Raw genomic sequence first — 24615 nt, forward strand, 5'->3', positions numbered from 1 at the left:
ACACCATGAACGTGGGATTCTGCTCGCCTGCACAATTAAAAGGACAGTCACGAGTCCTGCTCCTTTTTCTTTTGTAATGCGTTTATTTTCACAACAGATTACATTTTACTCGGTGTAGAGATGGGTGACGAACAGAAATGAAATGATGGTTTGCATCTCTGTTTGGTGTATTTTAGACTGTATACACAGAGTTCACATTGAGTGCAGATGACAGACCCAAGCCATGGGAGCATTGAAGAGTTTTAACAGTGGACTTTATATCTTTTTTTTTTTTTTTTTTTTTAACTGCCATGTGTTTCTATTTGTGTGTGTTACTGTTTGGACTGTGAGCGGGGAGACGTTGGCTGGATTTCTAAGGATGGGAAAAGACTTAATCCTCAGTGTATACCACACATCTTATCGTTTCCACTTTTGTGTCCTGTTCTACGTATGGCCATCAAAGCTTCCCAAAATTCCCTAATCAAAGCCTGGATTTGGAATTTCTTACATCTGTATAAATCTTGGGTATCTACAGAAAAATTCCTGAGGAATTTGTAACATTTAAACATAAACAACTCATTCTTGAGCTTTCACAGTCATTTTTTTCTATGAATAAAAAATAAAATTACAATCTAAAGCATCAAAATACATAAAAACATGTTTCAGGGTTTGTGTCCACATTGCAGTTTTTTACCCCAGTTGTTTGGAATGAAGACAATCATTCATGTTGGTAAATGTGGCTGCTATAAGAAAAAAACACTTCATGTAGCATCTTTTTTCAGGGGGCACTACATCTCTTCTTTTGTCTGTAACCAGGCTTTCTTTTAATATAATTATTATTATTATCATAATTTTTTCTTTTTTACTGTAGCTCTTGCACACAATGATGATATTCACTATAATGGTGCCATAACAGATTTCTGACTTCAATACAGCTGTCATTTTGAGGCTTGACAATATGATGGCGTGACAGTCGTAGAAAACAAAGATTATTATTGTTGGTTTAAAAACAAATGCTGCTTTTTACCTTGCACCCTGTGAGTACTTTTCTGCCATTGAAAAGCGTAATGTGGACACACACCCTAAATTTCTTTTGCAGATCAACCGATTTATTAAAGAAGTGAAAGAAAAATAATACAATCATTAATTATGTGTGTGTATGTTTTTTTCTTTTCTTTTTAAATGGGGCAGTAACCTTTCAGCTGGGTTATGACTGTGGATTTTCTTGTGCTACTATACATCCAGTCATTGACAATGAAAGATGATTTATACAAACATCTATTTTTCCGTGTGTGTGTGTGTGTGTGTGTGTGTGTGTGTGTGTGTGTGTGTGTGTGTGTGTGTGTGTGTGTTCACCAGTCTTCTTATCAAGACCCTTAATTAATCAACATGAAACAAACCCCTATCAAGAAAACATGCATAATCCAAACCCACTTCTGTTCCATTTTTACCGTCACCTACATCTCACCTCTCCCTGATACTTAATCTACAGGTTTTGTGCCCTAATATGTCTCTTTCTACATACAATCATTTACATACACTTCATTATTACAATCACTTCATTCATAGTGAAAAGGGGATGTTTTGTGTCTTTCCAGTCTGTCTCTTATTGAAGCCATTGAAACATTTTTATACCATTTGGTGGGCAGCTGCAGGATGATGACAAGTCCCCTCTGTTTGATCTTGTATGATTTTCTCAGTCTTTACAGCAAGACAAGACCCTTATTGTCCCAGAAGGCTACTGAAGCTCACCCAGAAGGGAACACAGATGGAAAGAAAAATGGGTAAACCATGAGTTGGCTGTAACAAATCTGTGAATCAGTCTGGGTAATCCTGTCTGTAGAGCACAATGTCCAGTAATCCATCTAGTGTAGAAATCCACAAGCAGGAAGGGTGTTTTACTTGCACAAAGCTGCATTTAAAGGTCAAAGTTGGACCAGTGACACCAGCTTTTCAAATGTTTCACACAAAACAGGTGAGTTTTCCTTTTTTCTTTTTTAAACATCATCAGGCAGTTCTTAGGATCGCTCTTCTTTCCTCTATTTGGGGTGATGACTGTTATACTTTATGTACATCATGGGTAACCATGGCTGGTTCTGATTAGGTGTTGTCGTGGTGATGGTGTGAGTGGTTTCCAGGCTGGGGTGGGGTGCGGTGGTCAGTGGTGACGGTCATTGCTGGGGAAGTTCGGATTGTTTCTTGGGTTTCAGAGTGTCTATGAGAGACTGGACGCTGCGTTTCACGCTGGTGGTCACCCGCCGGGTCACTGAATCTGCAGAGGGAGAGGAAGAGGAGCCAGCGCGCTGGGAGGGCGGTCGTGCCACCAAACATTTCTGGTAGCGGAGCTGCGTAAGAAAAACGCAGAGATGCATCAACATTGAGAATCCAGCTGATGTTCCACAGCTTAACCCAGTTTAGCCAAAATAAATAAGATTACCTATATTATAAACTACCTATCAAGAAAGCTGAAATCACTTTGTTTATTCAGAATCTATCAAAATCCAAGAATGAACCCCGGAAAGCCAAAGAGTATCTTTTTTTAATGCTTTTCAGAACTTACGACACAAGCTGCCTGCACAGCCTCAGAGACGCTGCCTGCGTTGGGATCACACCAGAACACGTGACACTGGAAATGCTGGTTCCCTGTGTCCATAATGAAGGCAAAGGTATGCACATCCCGACCCACGCCCATGAAGGACAAAAAACGGACGCGACACTCCACCAGTACCTCTTCTTCCTCCTCCTGCACGGCCATCAAAGAGAAGAATTAGTGCACTCATAGTTTTTTCCCTTCCCTCTATGTAAATGATAAGAATATTCACGTCTTTTATTCATTCAATCGCTCTCAGCTTGCCTTTTCTTTGATGACAGCCACAGTAGTGTCAGCAATACTTAGTATGACAGGAATCCAGTCTTCCTTGCCTGTGGAGGAGACAAGGTTGTCTATTGCTCCATTTATGACATCCATACCTGGAGAAAAAGTAAAAAAAAAAAAGAGTCAAATCTCAAATGTAAGACGGACGGAGGAATCTGCCACCAGCTGCACAATGTGATGCGTGCACAGATTTCACTAGGGATTCACTTTTACCTATTGGACGGGACACAGATGTCACACCCAGATATAGCACATGAAATTTCTGCACCAACTCAGTCTTTGGCATGGGGAACTCTGCACAGAGAGAGCGAGAGATTAACCACACTGATGCAAGTTTCTAAAGAGAAGTCGACACACGTTTAATTGGCTTAAAGCAGAGAAATAAACAAACACTGGTGAATATTTTAATATCTTCTGCTGCTGCATAAAAACACACAAAAGCATGCTGGTTTTCCGAGAGCTGGGTGACTTGTGCGCAGGAACCCTGCTGTTCCTGTCTGTGGGACGGCCTTTAGGCAGATAAGACTGCGTTACACAATGAATGATCAAAGCTATCACCTGTTTCTCACTCAGCACTGACGTGAGCGTGCTGTACCCTCCGGAAGTCACCGCTGCCACCACGGACCACTAGCTTTACACGCTCAGCAGGATTTTTGACAAGACTAGATGCAAACAGCATAAGCTGTTAATTAGAGTTTAATGTTGTTAATCCTCGGGTGTCCTTGCAGAGCAAATAATCCAAAACCAACAGTACACTAAAAAAGAAACACCCAAAATATTAACATCCACTGCAGTCTTAAATAGAGGTCAGGAAACCCCTGCAATATTGTTATTTCTAGGTTTTTTTTTACAATAATTTAAATTATAACATAAATACCAAGCTAAAAAAAGTGTTTTGCTCCATTTCTGGTTAAACATTCTATGTTGTTATTCATTTGTTTTTCAATGTACTTTTGTACTCCATTATTGGTGGTAAGTCGCACGATTCTATTAATATCTCACATGCATGAACTGTAGATGGCAAACTTCAGTCCGGGATAGTTACTGTACATGAACCATAAAAGGTTATTCAAACATTAAATCAGTAATACCACAGAGGCCAACTGATACAACATTATTCCAGTAAATCTCAAATAGTCTCAAGCTAATCCTCCTCACAATTACAGAAGCCCAACACCCCCCTCGCAAACCCCTGGATGTACCGGTGGTCATTCTAAACGACATCTCTCCCTGATCATCATTAGCATGTTTTTATTATTATTATTATTATTATTATTATTATTATTATTATTATTATTATTATTATTATTATTATTATTATTATTATTATTATTATCATTATCATTATCATTATTATTATTATTATTATTATTATTATTATTATTATTATTTTAATGAAGAGCCCATCAATTCAAGCAAGTTACAGCCTTCAAAAACGCAAGAGATTACTTCACTGATGAGTTCTTGGATCCCCAAAGAAACACTAATTGGGTTAAAAGGAGACCAACCGTCATCATAAATGAGGACCAGGTGTATTTTGTTTCCATTCTGCTTCCCTGCGCTGCTTTACCACAAACTCAGCAGGTACACAGGCTGGCCGAGGTCAAAGCAAATGATGAATTGTGCTGCACCGTTTTCTCCTTTTGTTGCCCAATAATTACTTGGAGTTGACAGAAACAAGTAGTGGGACTTCTAAGTCAGATAAAAAATAAAAAAAAGGATTACAATGATACGAATTAGCATCGTGTGGGCAAAGCCATTTGATCGTTTTCTTGACTCAGCAATATCTGAACCAAACACTGCTATCTTTTTGCTATTAACACTTGTTCATGGCTGCTCTGCAGGCAGTAGGGTCAGAGTTTAAAGACATAAAAGTGGTTTCAGAGGTAGACAAATTGTGTAGAGATAGCCAAAAGAGCAGAGCTGGGGAGATAGGACACGGTTGACAGATACAATTTTCTTTCAACAAAGGAACCACACGAGATCCAGTCTAAGAGAAAAAAAACAAACTGTGTTGCATTTTTCTTACTCATATTGTAGAGATACACCTACTGAAACTGTCATAAGGACTTTCCTACTTTGAAGGGAAATATAATACAGCACAATTAATGCCGATCATCACTTTTGTTGGTGACGGCTTTATGGTAGGTTAATGGTTCGGGTTAGGCAAGTAGTAGTTAGGGTTAGGAGGATTAACATAAATCTGCAGGGGCTTGATGTCACTGATATGTCCTTTTAAGTGAGGGAAGCAAATGTGTGTGTGTTTGTGTGTGTACCTTGTAGGGGTACATCAGAGCCGTTCTGGGAAGAGCTGCCTGCTGCAGCTTTGGCACTTTTTCTTTCAGCCATAATCTGAAAAGGGAGAGGGAAGGAAAGGAATGAAAATGAGGAGGAAAAACTCAGGGAGTGAGGGTGGGTGGGTTAAAGAAGAAATGCAGGGGGGGAGAAGAAAGGAGGCCGGCACCAGAATGGTTGAAATCACGCTCAACAGGGTTCAATAGGATTGTAAGAATGGACGCGTGAAAAAGGCAGAGTTGAGAAGTTGAAGCATGGAAATAATATTAGAGTAATAGTTTTTTTTGCGAATTTCACAAAAAAACACTAATATAGTGTCAGATTTTGTGTGTGTGTGTAGTCTCACAGTAGACAGGAATGAGTTTATACTGAAAATGTAAAAAACAAAAATAAAACACACAAAAAAACCTATAAACAGATGGACTCTTTCAAAAGGCTTTAATTCAATTCCTCAAACAGCTTAGTTGTGTAGCTTTCACAAAATTCTTCTCTAACGAGAGTATTAGTGGATTTTTGAGGGAATACTTTCAGCCGCAGATTTTGGCACTTTACAGAGTATTTAAGGCAGCAGGAGGTTGCATGTTGGATTGAATCCAAATAATGTTCACACCACTGGTGTGGCACACTGCTATGTATTTCATGGATTTATATTTCTTTTGGGCAACAATGGAGGTCTGAGCTATTTCAGATCACTACTTTTCCTTTTTTCAGGTTGATAATAAGAAAACCATTGAAAATGATCTGTTCTGTCCTTCTAGGTAAAATCTGCAGTGTCTTTTCCCAGTGATTTGCTCCTTTCAGCTCTTGTACTGCAGTGCACACACTCTTTAAGGAGAGTTGAATATTCTGCATGGCCCCTGCACCGAGCCAGTGCACTCTCTTCCTGCTGCAGACACTTGATTAATTGTAGGTGTCATTAATCAAAGTCTGTGGTGAGTCTGCAAGTCTGCTCACAGGGGAACATACAAGAAGACACAGGCATTCACTTACACTCTCTCTCTCTCACACACACACACACACACAAAGGAGGCTGGTTTAATGGTGCTGCGCAGCTGCAAGACTCAGGTCACCAAGTTTCTCCCCTGCAGTGAAGCACGAACCACCACTGCTTTTAAACTAGGCAGCATGACAATAGGAGGAGGACTTGTGGCCACATGCACATACTGATACAGTGATACATACTCTTCCTTCATTTTGGGGTTAAAAAGAGGATAAAATTGGGGTGTAAAATAAAAAAACTTTCTCTATATGGGTTAACATGCCTCACAGGGACAATATCTTTTGTTCCAGGTATTTATTTTTTCAGTCAGTGCTGACCTGAGTGCACATTAGCTCCTCTTTATATTCAGAAATCTAAGTGTGTGGGTATAAGTGTGTCAAAAGCAAAACGTCTCAAAACGTTGCAAACTTTGTTTCTCTGTGGTGCAACACTGCAAATAGATTGTTGTCCAGGTAACAGCCGCGCTGATTAAAGGTCAACCGCTTGCTTCAGAAGACAAGATAAGTAGACACCCACCTTGGAACAAATTTCGTGGAGACTTGTGGCGATGGCTGCGGCGGGAGTATCACATCGGAAAACGTGGCACTTCAACACCCGCGTGTTTTTGTCTCTGGCCACATAAGCAAAATCCCTGAGGCGTGGATGGAAGATATAGGAGCGATCAAACGCATGTTTAGAGGAGGCTGAAGACAGGAAAGCTCAATGCACGTTCACAGCAGGTGAATGAAACACTTTTCTTTTGCCAAAGAGGCAAGGGAAGGCGGTTCAGTCATCTTAATCTCTTCAATGGGAATTTTCCTTTCTATAGACTCAGTACATTTTCAACCAGGTGAGGAAGAGGTGTGTTTATGTGTAATTGATGGGGAGAATAAGATCAGTTTGACATTGTTAAAGGTTATAAATATGCAGAAATGTTACATTAATTATATCAATTATTCACAACAACACTAACTCCATATAAAATGTTCTAATTCCACACAGGAAATTGTTTATATCGGGGGAAAAACTGCTTGATCCACTTCACTTTGACACACTGAAAAAGTCCTGTTTGCTTTGCTTTGAGCAAACAGATTCTAGTTTTCCACTCAAAGCCTCCTCGTACTTTTCCTTGGCAAGTCTTTGAACATTGTTATTGTGATCAAGCACTTCTTCAAGGGCTTTAGACGTCTCTCAAAAGACACTTGACTGGAGGGCAGATATGATTGCCAATTTGTATTTGATGTCTCCTTCGGCAGTCTTTTCTGAATTTGGGCTCAATTTTGTCCTTATCTGTAGTTTCTACAGCCATCTAGTACTTACCATTTGTAATTCTTTCCGGTAAATTAGCCTATTTTATTCTCATCATTTATTTATTTATTTATGCTGCTCTGGTGGGGTAGTTCTTATGCCTCGTCTCCATTCTGTAATGTTCAGCTGCATGTCCCACGAAAGTATGCAACTGAGCCACCGGTTCACTCAATGAACCAGTGTCATGTGTTTTTCTTCATCTAGGTAACAAAAACATATGCTGTTTCATGATCAGATGTGGTGTGCTGCTGAAACAGACAACGTACATTTCCCCCTAAGTGAGTAACAGGAGTAAAGCATGTACTTAAATCCCAACCAAATAATATCGCCTGTGAATCTGTTTCCCCTCTTAGGGAAGAAACATACTTGTTAATCATTTGTTTCAGTTGCACTATACACATAGCATAGCTACTGTTAACTATCAATAAAATAATATCCAATTGCTATTATTGGATATGATAAATAATAACATAACAAAAGTAATACCCCAAAAAACTATACTGAAGCCACCAATAATGCCTATATTCCCAATGTATCTCTAATAACGCCTAAGATATTGTCATCTGGTATGAAATTCTGCATTTATTTTTACTCTCTAAACACAATAAAGTTGTGAAGAGGCTAAAAATGTGCCTTTGTTCCCCTGTCTGTTATATAATATTCAAATAAATTAACAAATCATACCAATTAGGTGACACCAGTAGTGATCACGCCAGAGAAACCACCATCAACTGATATTTAAAGTTACATAAGTGACATGAGAACATTTCTCTTTAAAGCAGTACAATGTAACTTTCAGCTTTTGTTGAGTTTGGCGGCTCCTTTGGACAAAAGCGGTAGTGCTTTACCAGTAGTGTGGAAGGGTTCCTACCATGCTCCTCAAAGTTACATAGTGCCAGTGAAGGCGATAGAGACCCCTCAGACCATGACAGAGGTGTCATTAAACCTGTTGGAAGTTGATGTACCATCACAATGACTCTGGAAATATTATATTAAGGTGGAAAAGTTACATTGTGCTGCTTTAAGCTAAATGAGTTTACTTTTCCTGATCCCAAACAATTCCAATCAGCAACTGAGAACAAAAAGTGTGGAGGTTGCTATGATGCACAACAAATAAAAGCTATAAATGACAACAAAATGATTGTTACTATCATTTTGCATCATGATATATTTACCTCTTCTCCAGACAGATCTTAGTGGGACTGTGTTAATTAGCTCACTCACACGGTTTAATAGCCATTCCATTATTTATGTCATTTTATCAAGGCTGTCTTCAGATGTGCACAAGCTCTTTCATGTGGTATACGTGTGCTCCTGAATCACAAGCATGTCTCTCTGTCTGGTCATTCCTGAACCAAAATAATGCTGTTTTCAGTTTTGACTACAATGACACACCCACATATGTATAGGTGGATGTGTATCCCAGCACCGAAGGAAACATGCCAAAAGCATCACAGCAGTGCCACAAGGCAGAGAACATTAGGAATGTGAGGTTGGGATTGAGGGACGAGGTTCCACTGAGAACATAACTCCATGCAGCGTGTGGGTGGTAGATGAAAAACAGCTACATCCGAGGGCTAAGACACACACACATGCGCAGACAAAATGAAAGACACACACACTTCCTCCTTATTAACAGGTGAGAGGAGCTGCAGAGCCAAAGGTAGGTGGATGTGTTACCATTCAAGACACAAATGACAGTGGGTAATCGGACATGGAGCGGGGAGTGGGAACATGACGAGAAACCCACTGGATAGCAGCTTCACTCACTCCAGAAAACCCCAGAAACAAACAGAAATCTGGCAAACACAGCTGGAATTTATCACAGCAGGCTCCTTGTGTTTACGAGTCCATTACGCGGCCTGTCTCCTCTGCTTAATTGTGTGCTCACGCACACTTCAGGTCAATAACGCTCTCTGCACACCCAGGAAGGAAAGTGTGATAGGATGCGGGGATGTGTGTGCGTGTGTGTGCGCGGTGTCCAGCGCACTTCGTTCGGGGACATTTGAGCAGCACATCGCCAAAGCAGCTTGAGTGGCCTTGCCTCGCATTTCACAAATGATTCTTTTATGACTTCTGTACCCTCTCTCAGGGATGACAATGCTATAAAACAGCATGCAACTCTTAATAGGAAATAGCCCGTGGCCAGTCGGGCTCGCCGATGATTTAACGTCGGTGATTTGGGCCTACAGTAGCTGCTGCTGCGCTCCTGTAAAGCGCAACGGTGACTCCTGGCGAAGCAAAGCCACTGATCTGACTGAAGTGACGGATGTGATCCCACGGAGGGGTGGATTTCCTGATATAACAATTATGGAGAACAATAAGAAACTGGATCACATTGAGAGCACACTAAAAGGAGGAGGTACCTTTCTCTGTGTCCCAGGAGGCAGCAGAAGGTTGTTGAAGAGGTAGTGATAAAAAAATGAGAAAATGGACAAGAGGCAAAGAAAAAAACTGTTAATACAAACAACATCCTGAGTCAGAAATGAACTTCCTGTAAGTTGTGTGTTTTTGCAAGTACATTTGTATCGTACAGTATGTGTGCACAAGCTCGGCTGTGTACTTTTAATTTGAGTAGAATGGCATCCTCCAACTTTATGACACAACATCCCTGCTACACACACACACACACACACACACACACACACACACACACACACACACACACACACACACACACACACACACACACACACACACACACACACACACACACACACACACACACAAAAACACACACACACACACGACACATCTTGTTACTGCAGCTACCTTTCCTCAATCTCTTTCATCCGACTCTTTGCTGTTGCTCTTTTATCTTCCTTTCACTTTCCTTAGCTCTCTCTGTCACTCATTCTCCTCACTCACTCTGTTTTCTTTCCACTGCAAGAAAAACCCAAGGAAGAAAAGGAGATGCACAACAGAATGATTCATATCCATGGCGTAACTCTGCGCAGCTGCAGTCCACACAGTCTGTGATACCCCACTACCATGAACAATGCGAAGAAGGAAAACACTGCAACAGCAAGCGAAGGCTAATTCAAACAGTAACGGCCTTTGATTTGTTGAAAATGCACTTAGCAGGGGGTGTAAGATTTATTTTTTTTTTAAACAGGACTCTTATCTTCAGAGCATGAGAACTGCTACTTCAACAGTTCCCCAAACAGCTGGTGGTCCCCTGCATGTACACACACCAGAGCACACACACACACACACACACACACACACACACACACACACACACACACACACACACACACACACACACACACACACACACACACACACACACACACACACACACACACACACACACACACACACACACACACACACACACACACTGCACATGCAAAGACGTATGGAAACTACATCACTCGTCACACGTAAATATCCACGCCACACATACTGTATTAAATCCTTTTTTTTCCCTCTTTTTGTGAATTTTTTGAAATTCAATCATGTTCTTCTTTTTATCTTTACAGGCTTCTTTCTGTTCAGCCTTGCAGTCGGACCCCATGTCTTCTTCACTGTTCTTCACTTGTGCTGGAATTGGATTTTGGGTGTCAAAATAACAAATGGATAAGAGCCACTCTCCATTTACCTCAACGTGACACTCCATATTTCTGTTTTCCCAACTATTTTTCCTGAGTGAAAGTCACAAAGTGTTTCAATTCCTTGTTACTGATGAAAGAACTGCATTAAATCCAGAGCCGGCACCACCTTTCAAACAACCTGCGGTGCTGTCATGTCTGGACCTTTTTTTTTTTTACTTTTGCAGCAGGATTGAAAGTAAATCGACGACACCAGGACACATGCATTCTTGTACCGGTTTTGGCATTTCATCAACACTCAGCTTAGAGTACACTCACACTCACTCAAGTCTGGGCAGGCTTGCTTTCAATTTTATACCACAAAAGCATTTCGCTGTAGCCTCAGGTCTGTGATCAGTCATTGGAAATGCCAGTAAAGCCAGTTACACCATACACAACCTTGTACAGGTGATGATGGAGAGCTGGGAAGGACAGAACTGACATCTGGGAAGCTCAGATTACATGAAATCCAAACCCAAATATTACAAATAGTCCAAAGCCGCCCTGCAGAGGGCTGATATATAATTGTAGTGTGGGAACTTGAATTCTCTTTATTTTTTGTTTCAACCTGAAATAAATGGCAATTATGTCATATTTATTACAAAAATTTATATCAGCGCCAGCAGACCCTTTTGACCCTTTATTGGATTAAGTGGGTATGGAATGGATGGATAGATGGATGGAGTGGGTGATAGTATTGGACAAACACCCTCAGATGAACAACAGCGTCTAACGTTTCTCACCATGTCATTTAATTTACAGAAATTAAGCCAAAAAGAAACGTAAAAGATTCAGTGGCTTCCAACTTCACCTTCAGCAAAACTAACTTAATGTAGTCATTTTCCTGAATGACTTAAAAATTGTGAAGGAATTTTAGCCCATTGACCTAAAACATATTGCTTTAGTTCATTGTGGTTTTTTGGCATTTGTTTATTTGCAGATCTCTCGAGGTTCTGCAGCAGCATTTCAGTTTGAGGTCTTGACTCTGATTAGGTCATTGGACACTTTAAAAAAACCAAAACATTCTGGTTAGATTTTTTGGTATCCGTCAGATCATTGTCCTATTGTGTGACCCAACTACAGCCAAGCTTTATCTGTTAGACAGGCGGCCTGGGCTTTGCCACTAGGATACTCTCTCTAAGATGTAGCTCTTTTTTTTTACTTCACTGACCTAAATATTGCAAATAAACCTGTAATGAAAACATGTAGAATAAAACATGAAAAAAAAATTGTCAAACATCGCAAAAACCTTTTTACACTTTCATGAGGATTTTGAATGTGCCGATGGTTTAGTTTAGCGCAAAAGTGTTCTTGAAACACTTTTTTTTCCTCATTTTCACGTCTCCGTTATAACTCGATGTGACGAAGCCGGTGGATACAAAGTCATCAAAATCTATTTTCCAGCTGTTTTGGGCCTCATTTAAATGATGTGGTTGAGCTATAACACTACTTAATCATTATGCATTACTGTTTTACATAAGCGCTTTGGCTTTTAATGAATATTTAAAAGATCATCTGCTGCTTTAGTCTTCTGACTATTTTCGCAACAGCAGTAGCGATAATTTGTCTTAAACTAAATATGTTTTTGTCCATCTTCTTTGAAGTTGAGATCTTTTTCTTTGATTTGAAAAGAAGTCTCGCAGGACGATATACAGAGTCAAGGATCTATGGAGAGAGAGCTCTGAGAGTTACGCTCATAAAAACGAAAAACACCTTTGAATGGAAACACAGCTTTGGTTTTGTGAAGAAGTGTTATGGAAACCCACCACATGTCTGAGCTTGGGTACATTTGGTGTGCTGTTCACTTTTGTCCAATGAACATCCACTTGTGAGTTTTGGTTGTTACTGTTTAGAAATAGTTCAATAAGCCTTTTCCGTTTGATGTAACGCAAGAAATTGCTTTATTTGAGATGATTGGCTTATGTCCTACCCTCTTGCCATTGTGTCAATACTAGAGGTGTCAAAAATATTCACATTCATTACTCAGGTAGAAGTATAGATACTAGAGTTTAAAAATACTCATGCAGAAGTTGAAGTATCAACTCAAGTTTTTTATTCAAGTAAAAGTATAAAAGTACTGGTTTCAAAACTACTTAAAGTATAAAAGTAAACGTAATTTAAGGGGGAAAAAGCCATTAAGGACAAAAGCCATTGAAAATGAATGCATCTTAGTATAATGCAAATATATTAAAGAACCATATATGTGTACTATTGAGCATTAACATGTGTTTCAGAGAGCAGGAGATATGATGACTAGTTGCCTATAACTTATCATTTATCCTAACCTTTATTGGAATGTACATCCAAGTTTAGTTGCAGGAATCTGAGGGCAACGGATGTAAGAACAAAACTGGACAAGAACATCTGAAACAACCACAACCAAATTCACTCTATCCGGATGGAGCAATTTAACTGGATAGTTTTTTTTAAAGGCCGAAATGAAACAGTGTAACAAGGCTGTTTTTAAAATGTAAGGAATAAAAAGTACAGATAATTGCGTGAAAATGTAAGGAGTAAAAGTAAAAAGCCATCTGAAAAATAATTACTCCAGTGAAGTATAGATAACCAAAATTTCTACTTAAGTAAGGTAACAAAGTATTTGTACTTCGTTACTTGACACCTCTGGTCAATACTAGACCTAAACTGCAGACCAAGACACTACCAAGACCAGAGAGTATCAAGACCAAGACAAGACCAAGGCTAGTTCAGCTCAAGACCGAGACAGAGACCAAAATTTAAAAAAAAACCTAGTTATGTTGTTATCTTGCATGAGTTATAGAACATCAGCACCGTCCTGGGTTCAGCTGCTTAGTTTACATATGAGGTTGTATTCAACTGCAGCACAATGACACGGAGACAGTGGATGTGTGTGGACTCACTGTAAATGTTTCCATCAATTAGCTGAGATCAAATGTGTGGCAATTGCACTACCGCTATTTCTACACTATTTGAGGATTGACAGAACTATTAACTAGTCCCAAAGTCATCTAACAAAATGACAGGCCTCCAACACCATCCTCCACCTCAGAAAAGTCTAATGAATAGTAAATGTTACTGATTTCAAGTGTACTTAATTTGTAGATGAAACGTGATTAAATATTAAAGATGCACACATCGACTTGAAATTGTATTATAGTAGCCAAATTACACTGTATATCAGCATCACTGAAATGACCTAATGCTTAATCAATCACAACGATATGCAAATATTATTCAAAGGACAATGAATCCATTTATTTATTCAAACAAGACGATTAAAAACACAATACTGTAATTAAATACAGACAACCATGCAGATGCACCAAAACATGCATTAAATCAAATGCAAATTACAAATAGTTAAAGGAGCTTGAGGCTCCTTTAAAGAAATGAGACTCTCTAGCGCCACCCTTCACCACGACAGCCGTTGGGGGTACTGCAGCCAACAGCGAAGCCGGCACGGGAGAACGGGGAGAACGCACATGCAGCGTCATGTGACGTCACATCCGCACCCCAGCGCGGGAAAATCGGGACCGAATTGCAGCACATTTTGCAGCACACAGCCTGTTCAAGGCAACGGAGAGATACACTAGAGGGCTCATTCTTTTGGGTTTGGAACGCTTCATCTGACATTATTACTAGAAAACTTAAAATGTATACGGATTTTTTTCATAAATCTTGCCACAATCCGGCCTCAAGCTCCTTTAACAAAACTACAAAAAGTGGTCTAGAGAACTATACGAGTCTAGTCAATACTATGAATACTTGAATGTGCTGGACCAGCAAACTGCCATAACATTTAAAGCATTTGAGTTTGTAATGAAGTCTGCACACTTGCTAATGATTCATTACTCAAGGGCAGATGATTAGCAGCACCTGGCTGCAATTTACTATTCTAAATCCTATGGAAGATGTGAGCTCACGGAGGGATCCTGTCCATCTATGGAGCTATCGTTCTGCTCAGCATGAAGTCAGATTGAGAGAAAAAAGAAGAAAAAGTTACTTAATTTGGCATTGTGTAGGCTGAACAGAGACGGTTCAGCCAAGACCTCGGGATGACTGGCACAAAGACCTCAGAGGTGTCAAAGAAGATTTTTTCTGTACCGTCAGGGGGGATGATAAATAGATACAATCTTGAGACAGAAGAGTAATAAAGGCAAGAGGCCAGAAATCCAAAATGAAAAGGTGGGAGTGAAGCAGAAAGGAATGGAAGCGAGATGTGAGACCCTCTGAGGGCTGGATGGCAGAGGAGGAGGTGGAGAATAAAAAAAAAAAGAAAAAGTAGAAAGGGGTACGAGATGAAAGGTATGAAAGCACCAAAGCAGAGAGATGAGTTAAAGCAACACTCCCTACACTCATGTGCTCTTTTTTACCTCTCTCTGTGCTCCACATATTTTCAGAGCTCAATAAAGGTTGACTTGACTCACTACTACCAATCCCACTTTGATCCTGATAGCTGAGAGGCAGGATTGCCGGGAGAGGATGCACAAAAGTCAGTGATTAAATGAGGTCACGGCTGCAGATGTACGGGTGAACCTGGTTTGTGAAAGTCACAAAGAGCGTCAGCGTTTGTAGTTCTGACATCAGTCACCCACCATTACAGCTCTGACAGCGCCGTGTGTAGTCGGAGTGTTATACAGCTAAATGAGAACCCAGCCCTTCAACTTAAACATCACTTCGATTCGGTATATTTAACTCTTCAGTCGATTCATATTGTTTAAGTTTCAGACTCGTTCCTTGAACATGCAGCAATTTTCTCATTGATTCGGTGACAGTATAAATATGCACGCAAAGCATGTGGACAGAAAATCTATCATATAAAACATTGCGGACTGCTAATGATGAGTCTAGTACGGAAATTCGTGTCTTGACCACCAGTTTAATGGTTTTAACAATCAATATTCAACAAGGTTATTGATTGGTTGGAAGTGTTACAGCTCCAACCAAATCAAGGCAATTGCATGCAGCCTCTAGCTGTGATAGAAATGGGAGTCAGGAAGCATGTCCAAGGTGTAAAACTGGAGTTTTGTCAGTAGCTTTCTGAAGTTGGTTCCATATAAAGTACATTTTTAAGCTCTATGTCATGGATTTGGTCTTTTGATTCTTGTGTGGTTTTGTTTAGTTTAATTTCAGTCTTTGTTTTCTTGTGCTGTTGTCTTAAACGCCTTTATTGTGTGTGTTTTATTTACTTCTTCTCTCCCTTGCTGCCATTGCCTCTTGTTACTGCTACCTGTGTCTCATTTACTCTGTCTCATCTGATTTTGCCATCTATTTTGTCCACAGCTCCTGTGTGCATTGATATGCTTTTATTTATAATCTTTCCTTTTTATATTGTCATTTTGTTTGCAGTACTTTCTGCGTTGCTTATGTATCCCCTGACTGCTCCTTTCAACTCTGCTTTTTGATATTTTTGGTTCTGTGGCTACTTTCCAGTGCTTTTTTGTTAAAATAAGGGACTGGACCTTCTCCTCCTGTCTCTCACATGGATCTCCTGCATTTTTGGCTCTTCAACACACCATCACAGAGATGTGCTTGACAACCGCTTTTTATGTGTGTGTGTGTGTGTGTGTGTGTGTGTGTGTGGGGGGGTCATAATTAATTAAAACACTGAATAATTTAGGCAAACTATTTCCACTGACAGCTGTGTATTATTTAAATTCATGCAGCTCATAAAACTTTATAGAAAACAAATTCAAAATGCATCTTCAGGTGCTAAAATGGACCAATAAAAGCAAAGTATCCCACAGCTGTTGCAGTAAAAAACAGAAACTTAACTGTAGCTGACCTGTTTCACCGCTCTATCTTCTGCTCTGCAACTTCCAGAACCACTCAGTGGAGCCTCGTGTCTCATCCAAACCATCTGTCACATGCACGTACAGAGCTCTGTGGCATCACACAGACTTCAATTATCAAACAGCTTTACAGAGTGTCTGGGTAGCGCCGGCGGCCATTCTAATGCACTTACATATGTTAACTGTGCAGCCAAATGCTGATCTGAGGAGGAAGCTGAGCTCCTGTGACTCTGCAGTCAGCGAAAAGTAGACGAGGAGGCAGCAAAGACCAGGTGTGTGTTTGTGTTATTGACTGCAGTTAAACTGGATATTACTCATGGTAATTTTTGATTTGGTTCAAGTCCAGAGTGGATATGGATTTAGTTTCAACACTGAACTGTGACTAGCGTGCCGCTCTGAAACAAAAGCTGCATGTTTCAGAGAACGCTCTTTCATCACACTGTAAAGAGAATAACAGATCATCTGTCAGGTATGCTTATAGGGAGCTACTGGTGACGCTCTTTGTGTGGTTGCTTTTATAAAAACCTGACAATGTAAAACCATATTTTTTTTAAATGGCAAATAAACAGTTCAAAAAACTTCCCTTTCAGTTCAAATTGTGTGGATGTATTTGTTGAAACACTTTAAATATTGAAGTAGACTGCTGAGAAGAGGCAGATTTTTCTTTTCTTTTACAACTGGACCTCTGAGTTTCAATAATCATCTTTGTCTTTTAGCTTGTTGGACATTGGTGAAGTTAAGTACAGTTCATTTTATGGCATGTCGAATATGGTGATTAAAAAAAGGTCATGAAAGTCAAAGATAAAACTGTAAGAGGAGTCACAACACACTCACTTTACGTAGCCATTAACAAACCTGTAGAGAACTGCTGACAGAAATGAGGCAAGTTTTACTGCAGTCTTGATGCTATGTGATGATGCACCAGGTGTTTACAGATGCACATAGCCGCTCAATATCAATACTGGACGAGTTGGATAAAAATTTTACAACACTGTACTAAATAAATAACACGGACCACTGATTTACCTTGGAAAATGATGAAATGTTATTTCATGGTAAAAAAACAACTTTTTTTCAAGTTTTTTCTCCTTAATTTACAGTTCACCTGTGTATATATGTGTATATACGCTGAGCAATCATGAATTTGTAATCACTGACTGGCAACATATGTAAGTAAACACAGCTAATTGTGCCTCAGTGGAAAATTCTCCTGGGAAAACCTGAACCCTGTCATTCACATGGAGATTATTTTGGCTCTTACCATCTTTTTTTTTTTTTATTTAACTTTTTTTTTAAGTAGATTAGTCACACTCCCACTCCTGAGTGCCCAGGTACCAATCTGATGGGACCTGATGGCATCTGTGGGAACATTCCCACTCTGCAGGCTCTACCTCATGATTTGGAAGACCTGGTACCATCCTGGTACCAGACACTTCAGGACACCCAGAGATGCTTTTTTGGGAGCACGAGGAGGACCTGCTCAAATCAAGCCTGTGGTTATAATCTTATAGCTCAAGGATCAACCCTGAGAGTCGCGAAAGAGGAACCGGGTCGGAATGAACCCCGCAGCACCCAGAACCCTCGTGCTCCAGAGGACCTTGGTGAGACGCAGGGGGACCCGGGCCAGGAGTCAACCCACAGTGCCCAGAACCTCCGTGCCCAGGAAGCCCAAACGCCAGACACCCCACAACATCACCGGCAGGTTAAGTGGCCCCCAGACAGCAAAGGGAGTGAGTGGCAGAAATTTGTTGATGATGTGGATGGGATCCTGGAAGCTACCATGAAAGGAGTGCCAGACGGGAAACTCCAAACAATGGCAACCATGATCGTCAGCATCGCCACTGAAAGACTTTGATCAGTGGAGAAGCGCGTTGCTACAAACCAGTACTCCAATGGTGCTTTTCCACTAGTACCTACTCAGCCCGACTCGACTCGGGACGGCTCGTCATGCATCGTCCCGGCTCCACCTCGTTTGTTTTTCCACAGCCAGGTGAGAAGTGGGCGGGTTGGGGTGAAGCTGCTGTGATTGCGCAACCCCTTTGTTTGTGTCGGTGCAGATGAGAAAATCAGCTGGAGCTGCGAGTGGCTGAGAGTAAAACACAGCTCCTGGTAGATCTGATCGTTCCTTATCACCCGTCTACATCCCTTTTTTAATTCTCTCGTCCGCCACCAGGTTTATGAACATCTGCACCTCAGAGTTGGATCACCAAACAGACGTTTGCGCTGTATAATAAAATCGCTGCAAGCCGCCAGTCGTTCTCGCGCTGACTCCCGCATCCTGATTCAAATGTCTGACGGCCCCGCCCCCCGGCCAATCGGTCATCGTCATCATTGTGACGACGTCAGATCCAGCCCGACTCAGCACACTTAGAACCTCTGCAGCCTCGTTATAGAAAAAGTATCTGCTTGGCACGGCTCCACCCGCCTCGGCCCGTAGTGGAAAAGCGCAAGACGGGGGCGTGGCGGGTAGAAGCGCGCTGAGTAGGTACTAGTGGAAAAGGGCCACAAGAACCACAGGGCAGAAAAGATATCACAGCTACGACAGGAACTCCGAGACCTGAAGAGGCAGTTCAAGGGTGCAATTGAGGATGAGCAGCCAGGACTGGCAGAACTACTTGGTGTTCTTAGGAAGAGGCTGCTGACCCTCCGCCAAGCAGAGTGGCATAGAAGGCGGGCTAAGGAGAGAGTCAAAAGACGTGCTACATTCTTAGCGAACCCTTTTGGGTTCACCAAACAGCTGCTAGGCGAGAAGCGCAGCGGCCACCTCATATGCTCAAAAGAGGAAGGGGAAACCTACCTTCACGACACCTATAGTGATGCAGCCCGGGAGGAAGACCTAGGTGAATGAATAGCCCTGATCAACCCACCTGCTCCAGCCACTGAATTGAACACCAAGGTTCCCAGCTGGAAAGAAGTCCAGACAATGGTCAAAGCTGTTAGAAACAACTCGGCATCTGGACCCAATGGCGTACCTCACCTGGTGTACAAGAGGTGCCCCAAGCTCCTGCACTGTCTGTGGAAGATCCCAAGGGTGATCTGGAGGAGGGGGATGGTTGCCCAACAATGGAGATCTGCAGAAGGGATATGGGTTCCAAAGGAGGAGAAGTCAACCACCATCGAGCAGTTTAAGACCATCTCACTGCTTAATGACGAGGGCAAGATATTTTTCAGTATTCTGTCCCACCGGCTGTCAGACTACCTCCTAAAGAACCAGTACATCAATCCAAAAATCAATCATCAATCATCAATGCAAAAAGGGGGAATCCCAGTGGATCAATGTTGCCTTGAACACAGTGGTGTGGTGACACAACTGATCAGAGAGGCGCGACAGGGGAAAGGAGACCTAGCTGTACTATGGCTGGACCTAGCCAACGCGTACGGCTCCATACCCCGCAAGCTAGTGGAGGTGGCATTGGAGAGGCACCATGTCCCTGGAAACATCAAAGTCCTGATCATGGATTATTACAACAGCTTCAACCTGAGATTCACCTCCGGCACAGTTACATCTAAGCGGCAACGACTGGAGAAAGGGAATATCACCGGATGTTCGATTTCAGTGATACTCTTTGACCTGGCCAGGCCAGGCCCCAAATCCAAGTCCGGAACCCGTCAGGCCCCCATCAGAGCGTTTATGGACGACCTGACAGTAACAACAGGTGTCAGTCCCAGGATGCAGATGGATCCTCCAGGGCTTGGAGAGGCTGACCACCTCGGCCCGGATGCGCTTCAAGCTGAAAAATCCAGGTCTCTAGTCCTGAAGAGAGGGAAGGTGACTGGCCGGTTCCACCTCTCTCTAGGAGGTACCCACATTCCATCAGTCACAGAGAAACCCGTGAAGAGCCTCAGAAAAACCTTTGACTGCTCCCTAAAGGATGCCGCCTCCATCAGGGCAACCAACGAACAGCTGGAGAGTTGGCTGATCATAGTCGACAAGTCAGGTTTTCCGGGGAAATTCAAGGCGTGGGTATACCAGCATGGCATCCTGCCTAGGATTTTGTGGCCATTGCTGGTGTAGGAATTTCCCATCTCCACTGTGGAAGGGTTTTAGAGGAGGGTCAGCAACCGCCTGCGACGTTGGTTGGGTCTGCCTAGAAGCTTAAGCAGCATTGTCCTGTACGTCAACAAGAACAAGCTGACGCTCCCCATCAAGAGCTAACTGAGGAGTTCATGGTTACCAGAGCGAAGGAGGTTCTCCAATACAGGGAATCCAAGGACCCAAAGGTCTCCCAAGCAGGCATTGTGGTGAGAACTGGTAGAAAGTGGAGGGTGAAGGAGGCTGTGGACCAGGCAGAATCACGGCTGGGATCTTGTGGGATCTGTGGCTACTGGACGTGCAGGACTGGGAACCATTCCAACAACCCAGTACAACAAGCTCAAGGGGAAAGAGAGGCGGGACCAGGTCCAGCTCGAGGTGAGGGCCGGAATTGAAGAGCACCGTGCAAGCCAGTGGGTGGGATTGAGGCAACATGGCGCGTGGACCAGATGGGAGGAAGCCAGAAAGATCTCGTGGAACAAGCTGTGGAGGGCGGAACCCCTCCACATTAAATTCCTCATTCAGTCTGTCCACGATGTCCTGCCCAGCCCGTCGAACCTCTTCTTTTGGGGCATGGTTGAAACTCCAGCATGTCCCTTGTGCCAAGGAAGAGGAACCCTAGAGCACATTCTCAGCAGCTGTCCTAAAGCACTCGGTGATGGCCGCTATCGTTGGCGCCATGACCGTGTGCTGAAGGCGATTGCTGAGTCCATCAACACTGCCATTGACCAGAGCAAGCGCTTACAATCATCAAGGCACGAAATCTCCTTCATAAGAGCCGGGGAATAACCACCTCCCCGACCTAAAGCCCAAACAGGCCTTCTGGGAACAGCAAAGGACTGGCAGCTAAGGGTGGACCTGGGAAAACAGCTGAAATTCCCTGAAAACATCGTGGAAACCAGACTAACATCGTCCTAGTCTCAGAGGCATCCAAGCAAGTCGCCATGTTGGAGCTAACGGTGCCCTGGGAGGAGAGAATGGAAGAAGCAAGTGAGAGAAAGAGGGAGAAATACGCAAAGCTGGTGGAGGGGTGCCGTAAACGGGGGTGGCGTGCACGATGCCTACCAATTGAGGTGGGGGGAAGAGGCTTTGCAGGGAAGTCACTCTGCAAGGCCTACAGTCTCCTGGGCATCACAGGGGCTCGTAAAAGGAGAGCCATCTCAGCAGCCTCTGAGGCTGCAGAGAGAGCCTCGCAAAGGATGTGGATCCAGAGGGATAAGCTGTGGTTGAGTGCTTCTTGGACATGGGCCGGGAACTGATCACCCCGGTCAGGTCGCCTGGGTGAGGGGTCTGAAGTTGAAAGACCCGAAACCCCCGGGGATCCCAGGTACTTTCACTGATGATGTGTCCAAGAAAAATGCAAGTATCATTAGCTAATCAGTGTGTGTATGACTGTAAATTCAGAACTTTTATCTTGTATTATTCTTTCTGTATCACACCCCTGATTTTCCCATTTTTAATTTTAATTCTTTCTACTTCAAACCCACAATAGCCATTCGACTACTTTCTGTTGTGTGCAGTAGTAAAATTAGATTTAATATGCACTGACTTTCTTTTCTGCCAGTTCTCGATGTCAAGTGTAGGACATGTTCTCTGACAAAAGAACCTGGGTCCAGTCTTCAATCTGAGCTGAAATAAACTGAAATGTATCACCTTGTGTATATAAAAACAGAAAAATCCCAAAATGTCAGGCTACTTCATTTAACTCAACAGCTACCCGTCTTCCAAGCAGAATTTTTGAAGCTAATTATCTAAACAAAAGCCTTGCGAGCAAAATCGTGTGACGCTGAACTGAGCAAACCTCTCTGTGACCTGGAGAATTAGTCACAGCAAAACAGCTATTAAGCCTAATGACAAATGTCTGTGTCTAATTACAGCTCATCACTGTAAACTTGTTTACAGCGCTTAGTTGAGCATCATCACTGGAACCATGTGACATGTACCTCCTGTCCCTGCACGCACGCACAGACACAAACTCGCAGAATCAGGACCAGGGAAAAGGACCAGGACGAAATTAAGTTGATATTAAAACAAAACAAAATCTGCAGTGTTTTAAGCAGCACATGGCGCTGCCTGTGTGATAGTGGACTTTGTTTACAGCAGCAGCTGATGTGACTCGGTTTGATTCATCCTCTCTGTATCTTTTTCATTTACAAAGCTGATGTTTTATCGTAAGGGAGAAACAAACACACAAGCTCAGTTTATGTTGATGTAGCTTTGTGACCCAATTACAAGCATTCACTGTGGCAGAGAGGCAACGAAGAGAGGGAGGGGCAGCATGCAGAGGAAGCACGCGCAGCAGCCGTGTGTCAACACTCTTCGCATTTCATTGCATATTTAAAAGCAGAGATGGATAGGCGGGGGAGATTCGGGATGTGTGTGTGTGTGGGGGGGGGGGCAAGAAATGAGAGGGAGGAAGAGGGATCCTGGGTGGGCTGCAGAGGGAGAAAGATGATGTCCTGCAGTTCTCGCTGCGCTCTGATCATTTATACATCACTCTGCTCTGGTGTGTTGCATGAGTAGGGTTTTGTTTCAGAGGCACCAATATTCTCCTCTCAGACAAAGCTTCAGTGAGATGTCACTTCAGTAGGACGCCCCCATTCATGTGTATGTGAGAGTAACAGAGCGTGGAGGAGCGTAGGGACTCGGTGTCGAGTTAGTGGAGCTTCTCCGAGCTCGACTCAAGCAGCAGTTTGGGGCGTACCATTCGCATGTAACCTCATTATCGCCGTGTGTCTTAAATCAAGTTCCCTGCACAAGTATAGTGTTGTAATGCTGCTGATGTCCCCGACCACCCCAGTCTGGCCTTCGGCAGGAGGGTCCCCCCTTATGAGCCAGGTCCTGCACAAGGTTTCGTCCCTCCTAAAGGGGAGTTTTTCCTTGCCACTGTTTGGCTTAAGGCTTTTCTCCCACTAGGGGAGTTTTTACCTGCCAGTGTTTATGTAATAATTGCTCGGGGGTCATGTTCTGGGTCTCTGGAAAGCGTCCAGAGACAACTTTTGTTGTACGTGTGTTTGTTGTACACTATACAAATAAAATTGAATTAAAGTGAATTGAAATACATCCAAAATCTGGTAGCTTACAACAACAAATAATTTTCTGAATTTTCCATACAAATTTGCCTTTTTTTCTTTCTAATAGTTCAAGGAAAATCAACATAAAAATCAGTTATTTTGTCAGTACAGAGAAATAAGTTAATAACCGCTCAGGCAAACATGAATTAAGGATCCAATCGACAAAATACATTTCTAAGCTTTTAGGACAATGTACAGTGTTCGCTGCTCTGAGATCCGCTCGCTGAAAAGCTGACTGACAGATAATTGAAACGCACTAACAGGGCAAACAGAGGGAAGTTTATTTTGACAGAACAAAACTGCTGAGATGCTTTTAGCTAAACGGATCAGTGGTGCGTCTTAATTTTCCAGCTTAATCTCGTGAAAGTTTGCAAAACTATTAGGTAAAAATAAATGGGCCGGATGTTGATGATGATTCTCAGCTCCGTCGCTGCGGCTCTGCTCCAGTCAGTGCGTTGAATATCCGTTTACTACTGTAACCTTGGCTCTCTGAATAGGCGTGCAGTCCTCTTGTTTGTGCAGTGCAGCATTTCTGTTCTTCATGAAATAAGTTTACAGCTTGTTACTCTGGTAATACTGTATGTGTATCCATATGTACTGTATAGTAGTGTTCTAGGACTGGGTCATAGGGGCAACAGTCTGAGCAGACACCTCCCAGAATCTCCCCTGAACCACTCCTGGATGACTGGGATCCACATCCCATTCATA

The 24615-nt window shown here is 42.4% G+C and overlaps 1 protein-coding gene across 2 annotated transcripts in view; it reads right to left on the reverse strand.

Moving 5' to 3' along the window:
• Positions 1–86: 86 nt before the first annotated feature.
• Positions 87–24615, reverse strand: part of LOC133446974 (amyloid beta precursor protein binding family B member 2) — a 43369-nt gene continuing 18840 nt past the window's right edge. The window contains exons 9-14 of one of the 2 annotated variants that reach the window (XM_061725230.1): positions 6666–6780; positions 5131–5206; positions 3068–3148; positions 2834–2949; positions 2540–2722; positions 87–2312 (exon numbers count right to left, since the gene is read on the reverse strand). In XM_061725230.1, coding sequence (XP_061581214.1) covers positions 2151–2312; positions 2540–2722; positions 2834–2949; positions 3068–3148; positions 5131–5206; positions 6666–6780 — 733 coding nt within the window. In that variant the 3' untranslated portion in view covers positions 87–2150. Of the gene's footprint in view, positions 2325–2539; positions 2723–2833; positions 2950–3067; positions 3149–5130; positions 5207–6665; positions 6781–24615 lie in introns of both variants that reach the window. The other variant, XM_061725228.1, reaches the window with a different exon arrangement.

Source organism: Cololabis saira, chromosome 7 (genome assembly GCF_033807715.1).
Source record: "Cololabis saira isolate AMF1-May2022 chromosome 7, fColSai1.1, whole genome shotgun sequence".
In the NCBI taxonomy this organism is placed as follows: Eukaryota; Metazoa; Chordata; class Actinopteri; order Beloniformes; family Belonidae; genus Cololabis; species Cololabis saira.